Below are 12,406 nucleotides of genomic sequence, written 5' to 3'. Positions count from 1 at the left end.
GCCTGTTGTTGCCCTTTGGAAAAGTGAATGCATTTGAAATTTTGTAAGGTGATAAACTGGAACTTTGAGAGTTTCAATTTCAATTTATTTTTATTTAGTGCCTTTCACAACACAGTCACCCCAAGGCACTTACCATGTGTGTGGCAATCCAGTTATGGCAGGTGCTTAACAACCTGCCTCCATTGCTGTTGCTGGGGAACATGGGAAACTATGGTAAAACACTAAAACATACATGTAATGTCACAAATCATGCAGATTAAAAATCAAAGGCTTAGATTTGGGTATGTACGATAGGGACATGCCCCTACCTATACTGTGTCTTTCGGGGGGTCCCTACAAATTTTGAAATCAAACCTATGCACTTGTTAAAAAAATATAAAGTTTCACATTTAAAAAAATATATTATATATAAGATGTATTAAACCCGACTGAAATATATAAACATAATAACCAAATACATTTTAAATATTAATGGCATAATTAATGGAAATAAAAGCGATATGGAGTATATGAAAGTGTACAGGGCCTATGGGTTGGTTATTATTACGCATACGTCAGAGTACCCAGGTGCAGTCAGTCTAGATTAAATTATCCTTGTTTTTTAATTGACGTCCGTAACAGTTAGAAGCAAGCTGTGAGGCCATATTTATGAAGATAGGTCGAAAAGACCAGAATATGGATAAGATGCATTTTATACACACAAAAGTCAGTCATGCACATATTACAATATTGGTATTCTGTGCCGAGTGCGGCAGCGGCTCTTTATGACTCATCCCATCGTAAGTCCACCGGAGACGCGCTTCATTCAGGTGTCAACCCATTCAGGTCTGCGCAGACGCAAGATCTGAGCTCACTGCGTGACACTTGTCGCACATCTTGACTATAAAACAGCGATTCATTCTTTAAAGAAGTCCTTTCACCGATTTCTTTATAGACTATAAGAAAACGTGGAAGAAGGAAGCATCTCAGTAGATACACGCCATCTTCCAGGGACAGGCTCACTGACCCGGCGCCGCTCAGGTACTCCAAAAACTTGTTGGCTTGTTCTGAATGGTACTCCACAAATTAAGTGATGATAAGAGTGATGATCCTTCGTACGGTGTGCAGTATGCGCAGTATGGGTATCTATATGCAGATATATGTGTAGAGTGCCGTAATTTAGACTATACAATCAAAGGCTCAATTTGTCTTGCAGCAGTATTTCTTGTAAAAACTTGCCAACCATTTTCGTGAGCTTTTGCATTGTTCAGAAAAATGACCGTAATAAGCTTGGACTTTTTTCCACACTAAATAGCCTTAAAGATGTTGCTTTTATGAAAAGTGCCTCCAGAATTCAGTTTTTCCAGTTTTTAATAAATAAACAGTAATATTGCGATAATTGCTTAACTGATATAATCCATAAAAACTTTTTTATTTAATTTCCCCGTCCAGGCTGGATTTTGTAAATGCCGATCTGGCACCTAACCGTGAGTATAAAGTGCGCTAAACTGCTTCCTCCTCAGATCCCCGCTGACCTCCTGATATGAAGCTCCATCTACTTGTGTCCATCGCGGTCCTCCTAGTCGCCTTTCTGCCCCGGCATGAATGCAGAGCCATCGAGCCCCCCGGCGCCCTGCCGGCTCCTGCCCACCAGCCTGCTCTACAGCAGCAGCAGCATCTTCCGCTTCTGGTGCGTCTCGGAGAGGAGTACTTCGTCCGGCTTGGAGATGGCGGTCGCAGTCAGTCAGTCATTCCGGCAACGTCCGCCGACGCGACCGTCAGAAAGGCGCTTGATCTACAGTTAACGCAGCGCCTCCTGCAGAGCAAGGTCGACAACCTGAGCCGGTTTGTCAGCAGCCTCGCCGAGCCGGCGGAGAGAGGAAGGCGCTCTGAGGAGCCTCCCATTTCACTGGATCTAACTTTCCACCTGCTCCGAGAAGTGCTGGAAATGGCCAGAGCAGAGCAGCTGGCACAGCAAGCCCACAGCAACAGGAAAATGATGGAAATCATCGGTAAATAAGCGTGACCGACATCCATGTGCCAAAGAAAGTTTAACATCCAGCACAAACACACTATTACATACCATAGTGCTGCTGTCACTATTTTCGTTCGTCCAATTATTTATCTATTGCCTTATTTATTTTATAGCTTTGACTATAAATCTGGATTTTATTTCGCTTGGTGGTAAACAGATTGTGTGCAAAATTGCAAGAAAGCTGTCGTCAATTTGTATAACTGTTGTAACAGTGCTGAAAGTGTAGCATTTACACAGAATCAACCTATACTTTGTCTTAAAAGACCATTTATTTTAACTAGATTGTAGAAACCCCACAAAGAACCTAAATGAACAGCTCTTCCTGAAATTCAGTTCTACTGTACTTTACCTTGTTTAAGTTTAATAATAAACACGATATGAGCAACGAGTCATTTTTGTTGTGCCAGAGAATATCTACTATTTATATATTTTCAATAAAAGCTTACCTTCACATTGAGCTGTGTAGATTCTTCCCTGCTAAGCTTCCAGCATGTTAATGTTGTACGCAAGCGTTAAAAAAATCTGTTAAATAAATATTTTAATTTCATTTATATTAATACGCTGCAGTGAGCGCTGCTCTCTTGCGCTTCGTGGCCAAAACGCAAATGTGTGATCTAATGTTTAATCCCTCTTTAAAAGAAAGCACACCAGATATTAAAAAGGTAGAATGGAAGATAGGCTATTTAAGGGCCCGAAAAGGGTTCTCGTATGATTTCCTCAGTGATTACACCTATTAAAATAAATCGTAAATGACGCGACGAGGGTTAGGTGCATGCTTGTGCTTAATACCCAGGGAGTTCAGGCAGACTAATTACAGCGTAGTTAAATGTTTAAACAACTCACGTATCATTTAGGCATGACCAAAATAGTACATACAAAAAAGCCTGACATTATCTTCATATCGGCCAAACCACTGGTTATTTAAAAAAAGATAAATACCTTTTTTCTGAGTCTAGCATTACTTTCTAATATCTCGTATATCCAGATCATTTAATGTTACAGGGAGCTTGAAGACGGACGGCGGCAACAAAACACTTGAATGGAAAAATACCTGCGTGCACAAGCGGACTAAATGCAGTGCCGTGAACAGGCTGGGAAGAGCCCTTCGGCAAATTTAACTTAACGTCACGCTGATCCCGCTAAATGCTGGCTCTCATGCTTTCAGCACCTGAATATTTTAAATATAAATGCATAAATAAGAAAGTATCATAAATAAGCAATTTGAATTTCTTTTCCATTTCGTGGACTGAGTGCTCTCTTGAACCCCTACTTCTGGACTATCCATGAAATCTTAAATAAATTTGAACGATTAGAAGATACATTAACTTGAGCATGTTCTTTAATTAATATTTTTGACCTTGAAATACGTAAAATCCACCTTTCATGAACACTTATACAGGACAGGTTTAGAATGAACGTGAAGTTTATCCCCCGGAAACTCAGTGTCAGGTCCTCCTGTGTGCCACGCCCCCTCATTTACCTCGTGTGGAATCCTCTTGTTATCAGCTGTTTCTAGTTGTGTTTAATTAGTCTAATGTATTTAAGTGCTTTTTTGTGACCATTTCCCCAGTCCGGTCATTAACGTCATATCGTCGCTTCTGCCTGTCCTGTGCTCCCGAGTGTGTTTTTACCCCGAATAGACCCCGTGTTCACCCGGCTCCTGTGCCTGCTTCCCCGCTCCGTGCGAGTGTGGTGCTGATACTCAGGGTGTGAGGTGCATTCTGACAGCAGACGCGTACAAATTTGCCTCACTAGATGAAAGCAGCGTGCATACACTGGCAGATCATACAAGCTGCACACACACTGAATCAAGCCCACAGTGCAGGAGCTATGAGGTTTTAGTACCTCCAACTGAGTGAATATGTCATGTGGTAAAACCAGCTGCAAGAATTAAACCAAATGACTTTTATTCAGGGAGATGTGACACCTTCCAGCCTGTGAATTGCTGGCCGTGATGATTTACATTTGTTCATGTAGTTGACACCATAATCTGAAAGACCGGGACAGACAGTACCTGGGGCGAATGCGGGTTAAGGAGCTGGCTTGTGGGCCCAAAGGGAAAATCGCAGGATCTAAACTAGCGGCCTTCCAGTCGTGACTAGTGTCTCAACCCCCTGAGCCACGGCCCGCCCTCCTGCCTTGCTTATGAACCATATGTACAGTAAAAGGTACAGAGATACTTAGGTAAATAACTCTCCTGAGATAACCTAGGCAACAATTACATAGCTATTGTGCAATATCCTTCAGATTAGGAAGCATTAAACCGTGTTAAATGAATGCATTAATCAGCCCTATTTAGCCATTATGCTCTGAGTGTGGTGCAGGTAGTAATAACGCAGTGCTGCAGTGTACGTGAGCCTAGGTACTCCTCAGGGAATATTACAGGAAGACAGTACGGGAGCTTTATGTCGCACTGAAAAGCCACTCAGCGCTGCTCCTGCGGTCATAACACAGAGACCGGAGGTGGGAGTGCAGTCACGGTGTCCGTAGCAGATGTCAGGGCGCCTCCTGTCCGCTACCTTTCCCTCATCCCTCTGTCATCCTCTGCTTCTGCCCCCAGGTCATACACTAACACCCTGTGTGACAAAGGTCTGCGGCTGTCTATGAGCGGCATACACTTTAGTTCTGTTGTGTTGATTACAATCTGTCTGCAGTGTAGTTGATGTTAGTTGTTTTGCTAGGATGTCCGCCCAATGACTGCGTTGATTTGTTATTTTCTACATGTTATTGGCTGAGCTTGTTGTCACTCAGGAGTGTATATATAGATGGGCCCGCCCCTTTGATGCCCATAGTTGTGATTGGAGGAAATTCCCTTTTAGGCCACAGTTATTATTTACCTGTAAATACTTTATTGTATTGCCATATTATTGTAATGCCCATATATAGCATATTGTTAATTGTTGAATGATGTATGTAAGATGATGTGTAATATGTATATCTACTTTCATTTAAGAACCATGTCTTCGCACCTACTCAAATGCATGCTTAGACACACAGAGCTCATAGCAGAAGTTGATGAATCTCTGCTTGCGCATAATAAAGTGCAGTTACAATAAAACCTCGCCTCCTTGTTCTAATCGAACCACCGGCAGCAACTGTCAACCCACCGCCGGCACCTGAGATACAGCTGGCAGATTCTTGAACGCTGCACAACACCCTGAATATGCATGAAACAGCATCTCGGAAAAACGCCACCAATGGAAACAGAGGAAAGTAAAACTTTCTGATGCAGAGGGACATTCAGTGCATTTATAAATCTGCCTTTGTTACCGTGGAAATGCGGTAAATATGGGTTAGCCTGCAAGAACTGCTCCTCTGCATAGTAATACTCATCAAAGATACTAGCTTTGCCTGGGGGGGTCAGTGAGAGCCATTCTCCCCGTCCCCAATTTCATGCTGCACTCAGGGGGTCCGGAACCTGATGATTACGTTCCCAGGATCAGTCAGTCCATCTGCTCTCACTTACAGGAGGAGGTTAAATTAAGGAGCATGGAGCAAACAAGTGGATTCAAGGAGTGCTTGTTTCGCTGAGCCTCCGTGGCACCTGCACTTTATAGATCCGTTACTTCACTTCATCGGCCACTCACTGGATACCATCCACCTTTGCACTGTCTGTATTGTTCGGCACTGCGTGTCAAATCCAGACCATGATTTACTTTCAACCAACCAGTTGAGTACTCAGTGACTGTGACTCTCTATGCTGAAATGGTTGGTTGAAAGTAAATCATGGTCTGGATTTTTAGTTTCTGGACCTGAAATTGCCACCTCTGCTGCGTGTATCGTCGTTAGTTTGTCATACACGAGTGCGGCTAAATGGGTAGGCATTCCAGTGCACCCATCACACAGCCAATAAGCATCTTGAATCTTGATTTGCAGCAAATATCCAGAAGCATTGACCATATTTTGTTAATTTTCCTTCATCACTGGCATCAGCAACAGTCCCACTGCTAGACAGTGTTTTCCTTCCAACCTCCAAAGCAAAACTGATTTTTATTTTTAAAAAGTTTTATTTCAGACCAAACTTAATAGTAATAGTTGCATTACTTAGTAGTGCTCTATTCTATGTTGGACTGAATATATCAGAATTTTTTTTGAGATCTGAATTCAGCATTTATTTGTAACTCATTAGCAAGGTGATCTCTGTTTTACACTATAGCCACTATAGCACACGGAAGTGCTCAGAATTTACTCGGTACTGGTGGAAACACGAACGCCATCACATGGCGGTCTGCTGGAGCCAAAATCATCAGATGTTACACCTTCACTCTGCTTTAAAAAGGCTGTCGATTGCTTTGGGTGAATATTCCTTTGGGAGCCCTAAATACAGTACTCTAAGTTTCACAGAAAAGAAAATGCGCTGAAATATGTAAAATGTTATATTTCATTTATTGCAGTAGCTGTCCGTATTGCACATGTACAGTATATACATATATACAGTATATTGCACATGGCCACTTTCAATTCTATTCATGAAAATTTAGTTAAATTTATTATTTATGTAAAATTTCTGTTTTGTATTATTTGGTATATTTTATATGTGTGGAATGACATTTCAATACTGTATATTGTTATATTGACAATAAACCAATCTTGAATAAACCAATCTTGCATAAACTAATCTTGAATAAACCAATCTTGAGTATAAAACATAGTCAAGCATCCATCTGAAGAGGGAAATGGAAAACCCATGGGGCAAATATAGACCTCACCAGAGTGGACCCAGTTAATCTGCATCTTCTTGCATCTCACTTGGGCCAAACTGGGGCTCCTGCACTCAGAGGATGGGCTCCCCCCTCCACCCAAACCATGCCTGCTCCCTCTTCCAGCATTCTCTATATCCCCCTCCTCATCTTCTGCAAGGAATAGTGTACCCAGCAACAGTCTGACTAAAAAAAACCCAAACGCTATATCTCACTAATCATCTAGCATCAGGCTATACAATGCTGTCAGTGATGTTCAGCAGAATTCCGGGCCTTCATGATTCTGACAATCCTGACAGGTCCGAAATTCTCCGGAAGCTTGTACCTCTCTCTCTCAACGCTGACGCTGGAGTGACCCAGACCCCCGTAGCCGAGATGCACTTGATGCCGGCTCGTGTTGAGCAGCTGTGACCTTGTTCTTGTTTATTACGCCACACTGGATTAAGCTGATGCTGGAGACGAAGGCAGATCTCTGCACAATCCTGCAGAAGCGGTCTGCATTCTGCGCAAGAGAAGAAAGAGAGATTAAAGTCAACACAGCTCACAGCACCAATTATGGAAGACTGGCACCTTCATCAGTAAACATGATGCAAAAAGATCACCTTCACCACAGTATTCGTCACTATCTTAGGATATAATAATCTATACTTTATTGATCTTTACAGGGAAATTCTCTTTTCACCTGTTTTCTGTAGGTGAGAGAAAGCTGGTTGCAAGGAACAGCCATCCATAGCAGCACCCAGGGAGCTGGAGGTTAAGGTCCTTGCTCAAAGACCCACAGGTGTGCCAAGGCTGGGCTATGCCTTCTGATCAGAGGGTCAGAGGTATAGCCCATTGAGCTACATGCTGCCCCCAGCTGGATGTGGTCAGTGATGTGGCTCCTTGGTAGCAATATGATTTCAAAATGCTCGATTTAAATAGCATTCTACCAGTTACCAGGCTGGTTCCATGTAAAGACTTCTACCTGTATTACACATATATCTTTTATTAACATATATGGAATTAAGGAGGAAAAGGCTTCTTTTGTCTTGTTATATCTTCACATTTTGCACCATGTGCCAGTAGAGAATTCTTTATAATTCAGGTCTGAGACTTTTCCTGACTCACAATGGGGACGTGTCACCATTTCTTGCCATCACCATCATTTTTTTGCTCCCCCAGGATTACGTAGCATCACCTACTGGTGAAACGCCTCTCACACGTCTGTCTCCTGCCCCTCACATGGTCATAAAGATATCCCTACTGGCTGTAACTGACAGCAGCTGAGAGAACTCTGCATGGTCTATAACGATTTATTCGGATAATGCTCAAAATGCAAGAAAAGATGTAGAATGATGTAGAAAAGAAGAGATGTGTGCTGAGGAGTATGAAAGTAAATCTTAGAACGTTTCATAACAATCTAATCAGAACCGGCAGCAGCAGGTAGGTCCGTCTTTCCCCCCGGTTCCTGCTCTCCCTCCCCTTTGTTTGGGAAAGACTCCCGGCACACCTATATACGTATGCACCAGTAGGGGGCGCCTTACGCTGTTCCCTGAGATTATATTCATACTTTGCTTGTCAGCCATGACCTCAGGGTACCAGAGGAGCTTCAGCTGTGTGCTCTGAGAGGGACAGACCCTCCCTTTGTGTATTGCATGCCATGGCTGTCTGCCTTGCCCAAGGGGCAGGGGGTGTTGGTTGGGGTGTGAGCTGCAGTAGGAGATCTGACTGCTGTATTCAGTCATTGTGGCCCCCAGCACGTTGATGCAGCTGCTCAGCTCTGCCCAAGTAAGCACAGCACACACACAAGTTGAATTACATCTTCATCCAACAATATGATATAAACATAGTCCACATACACACTATATGGACAAAAGTATTGGGACACCTGGCCATTACACCTACAGGAACTTTTATGGCATCCCATTCTAAATCCATAGGCATCAATATGGAGTTGGTCCCCCCTTTCCAGCTAAAACAGCTGCCACTCTTCTGGGAAGGCTTTCCTCAAGACTTTGGAGTGTGTCTGTGGGAATTTTTGCACTTAAAGGTCTAGCACCTGCCTACCCAAAAAGAATGATTTCAAGTTTACAAGCCGCATCGTCCACTCAGATCACAGAATGCATATTTCCTCATCGTTACACTAATTGACATACTAAGTGACAGTTGGCGGTAATGCATTCTTCTTCGGGGCCCCATATTGTGGAATAGTTTACCAGCCGATGTTTGGGTCTTTAAATCTTGACTGAAGACCTATTATTTCGGTTTAGCTTGCCTGCAATTTAATACATAACACACTGTAACTATGGCTGCTGGTGCTGCTGTACATGCCATTTTTTTCTGTTATGTTTGTCCCTTAATGTGTCAGTGCATGTTCTGTCCCCCATGCTCTCTGCCCTCCTTCCCACATGGGGGGGGGGGGGGTGCACCATCTCAGCTGGAGTCCTGGTTCAGGCCTGGTGAGGACTGGAGTAGAAACAGGACTTAGCAGTCGGGTGCGGCAGTGAGATGTTACCATGAGTATCTCCCAGTGCGCCGCAGTTTCCCCCTTCCCTGCCAGTGGGGAGGCTGAAAGACTGCAGCACTCTGGAAAAATGGGCCATCATTCCATTGGACTCCTTTTGGAGAAGAGATTTTGTGAGTTCAGCAACCTGAATCTGAATAAAATTTCATTGTTATTCTGCATCTTGGAGTTACTTACTATTTTCAGGAGGATATTGTCCCCCAGTATCCTAAAGACAATAAACCCCAAAGGAACATCCACAAACCCAAAGGGGCAGGTCTAAAAAAATATTGAAACATCCAGAGAGTCATTTTGCTAAAACTTCTTTGCAGAGGTCTACAGACAATGACCCAGGGATTAGCGGATGGCATTGACTTACTGTACCCCTGCCTCGATCAGCTGCCTCTGCATGAAGACCCTTTTCCCTGGGTCTCCGAGGGAGGCCAGGAACTGTTCATACCCCATTTCAAAGGCATGAAGATGATTTTAAACTTCAGTCCATATGCATTTTCTTATCCTCTCATGTATCATCACATACTAACTGGACGGCGGTTCGTGTCACACAGCAAGCGAGGTACACTGTCCCGGCGTCCGCAACCACCAGTCCAGTGGTGGAGAGCAAGTGGCTTGTTATGAAATTCCAGAAAAATTTCAGAAACTCCATTGTGCGACAACTCTGTAGCTATCAGAGAGTAAATGCGCGCTGTCTTTATGGCTGCGCATCTTCAAAGTTCTACAGTCAAAATGTAACATTTTAAAATAAATTGAAAAAAAATCACAGCTTTAAAATAGATGGAAAATTGTGCAGGAAACAGTCATATAATGTTTTCGTAAAATGTACCTTTTCTCACTTAAAACATACAAGCTGTTCAAGTAATGTCAACGAATCTAGTTATAGTGTTGTAACCAGTGTTGTCATCTTACTTCAAAAAAGTAATTAGTTACAGTTACAAATTACTTCTGCCAAAAAGTAATTGAGTTAGTAACTCCGTTACCACACTGTAAAAGTAATTAGTTACTCAGCAACATAACTGACATTATTTTTTATGTTCTACAGCGCTATTATGTTCTATAACATCTTTAACGTCAAAGATGTTTACAATAACTGATTGAAGAATAAAAACAGTATTTTAGAACATTTGGTATTTATTTGAACTTAGCTTGCAGCCTGCCATATGATATGCCTAGAAATAAAAAACATATAAAAAATAAAAATTGAAAATAAAATTCAAGTGCAAAATTAAGACACACAAATGTAAACTTGGGTAAAAAGAAACAAAGGAAAATCTAGCCTTTAAGTACTGCAGTTACTCTGTAACTGTATATTAGGCCTACTGCACAATAAACGGAACACTATCCTACTCTTAAATATTCCGAAAAGTAACCAAATTAAATATTGAAAATAAATAATGTTAACACACTTTGCATTTAAGACCCGAAAAATCGAGCGATGCTTGTTTTAACGGAGTGTCTCCGTCTCCTTCGCTGGAGCTCACGCTAGCTGCATTTGAGCTTGGGGTCTGGTTAGCAGCAGCAACAAGTTTCGTGTTAGCATGTGTAGATGTAAGGTGCTTCATAAGGTTAGAGTTGCTTGAGGTAGACGTGGATAATATCTTTTTTCCTGGGCATAGCGTGCATGATACATATACATTATTGCCTTTAATTTCGACGAGGGAGAAGTAGTGCCGGTACTTCCAGTTCGGGAACGCTACCTTTGAATTTCCCTGGCTCGTCGCCATTGTCGCTGTCCAGTGTGTTCAGAGGTAGTGGAAGTCGGAGTGTCAGTGAGCGTGCAGTGAGACACCAGGAGCATGGCATCCGCCCACCCAGCCAATCATCATCGCATTTGCAGCGGCGTCATCATTATCTCTCGTCAGGCAGCTGATAAAACCAAAGCTTGACATCTCACGCGTCATTCAACCAAATTTTAGTAACGCGCTACTTAACATTCTCAGTAACGATAACGGCGTTGCAAGTATGGGAAAAATAATTAATTAGATTACTCCGTTACTGAAAAAATAACGCCGTTAGTAACGCCATTATACTTAAACGCCGTTACTCCCAACACTGGTTGTAACAATGTTCTCCTTATTTAAAGTTTACCATCATGGAATTATCATCTGTAAATTATAACCTATAAATGAAATGATTGAACAGGACATACATAGTGGATGTCACACACACACACACACACACAGTTGTATAATCATATCTTTTTGGGGACCACTCATCCATTTCCGTGGGAAATGTGCTAATGCTAACTGACAACCATAAACAAAGTAACCAAACAAAATACAAGTTTTTGCATTTTTAGTTTTTTCATTACAGTCACAGATTTTTATAAAATACAGTTTTCCCATATGGGGACCAGGAAACTGATCTCCATAAGGTAAAAAAAAACAGGTATTCATCACGTTGTGGGGACATTGGTCCCCACAAGGTAAGGTATACCTGGACCACGCACACACACATACACACACGCACACGCACGCACACACACGCACACGCACATGCACGCACACACACACCGAGCCCTAGTGCCAGATGAATGTCTTCAGTCATGACTGAGTTTCCTGCTCATTATTTTGAAACTCAGAATGTCCTTCCGGCTCTCAGTGATGGTTTTATATTACACATTTATATGCTCAGAAAGCAGACAGCACAAGGCAAATAGTACATTACAGTATGTAGCAGATAGTACATTACAAAGAGTGATGTTACATTACAAGGCGGGTAGTACAGACTGGGCTGGTTTTACAAGCTGGCTGCATCCTCAGATGTACATAGGATTTCAGGGGGAGACCTAAGACAGACATAAGTAGCCACTTCATGGCAAGAGTGTTATCCTTCCCTGCGGCTGTGCCTCTATTAATCCTGCCATCGTGCATCAAGCACCACGTGCCTGCACCGGTCGGTCGCTGCATTGAGACATATATTTCAACCCCTGTATTAGCTTAGTCATTTCATCTTGTCTGTATTAGCTTAGTCATTTCATCTTGTTTGTTTGACTCATCTGCCGGCCCCTGGAGGATGGGCTCCCCCTTTGGGTCTGGTTCCTCCCAAGGTTTCTTCCTCTTAGGGAGTTTTTCCTTGCCACCGTTGCCTTTGGCTTACTCAATGGGGGGTCCTTACGAGGCAGAAATGTAAAGCGCATTGAGACAATGTAATGTTGTGATAATGCGCTATATAAATAAAATTGAATTGAATTGA

At 42.5% G+C, this 12,406-nt stretch overlaps 1 protein-coding gene across 1 annotated transcript; it reads left to right on the top strand.

The window, feature by feature from the left end:
• The first annotated feature begins 850 nt into the window (after nucleotides 1–850).
• On the top strand, nucleotides 851–2,312 carry LOC111834905 (corticoliberin-like). The gene is made up of 2 exons (XM_023794736.2): nucleotides 851–1,020; nucleotides 1,503–2,312. Exon 2 carries the CDS (start codon nucleotides 1,523–1,525, stop codon nucleotides 1,997–1,999), a length of 477 nt encoding a protein of 158 aa, XP_023650504.1. The 5' UTR covers nucleotides 851–1,020; nucleotides 1,503–1,522; the 3' UTR covers nucleotides 2,000–2,312.
• Nucleotides 2,313–12,406: the final 10,094 nt, after the last annotated feature.

Source organism: Paramormyrops kingsleyae, chromosome 15 (assembly GCF_048594095.1).
Source record: "Paramormyrops kingsleyae isolate MSU_618 chromosome 15, PKINGS_0.4, whole genome shotgun sequence".
NCBI lineage: Eukaryota > Metazoa > Chordata > Actinopteri > Osteoglossiformes > Mormyridae > Paramormyrops > Paramormyrops kingsleyae.
Note: the sequence above shows the minus strand (reverse complement) of the source record. Positions and strands in the feature narration are given on the sequence as shown.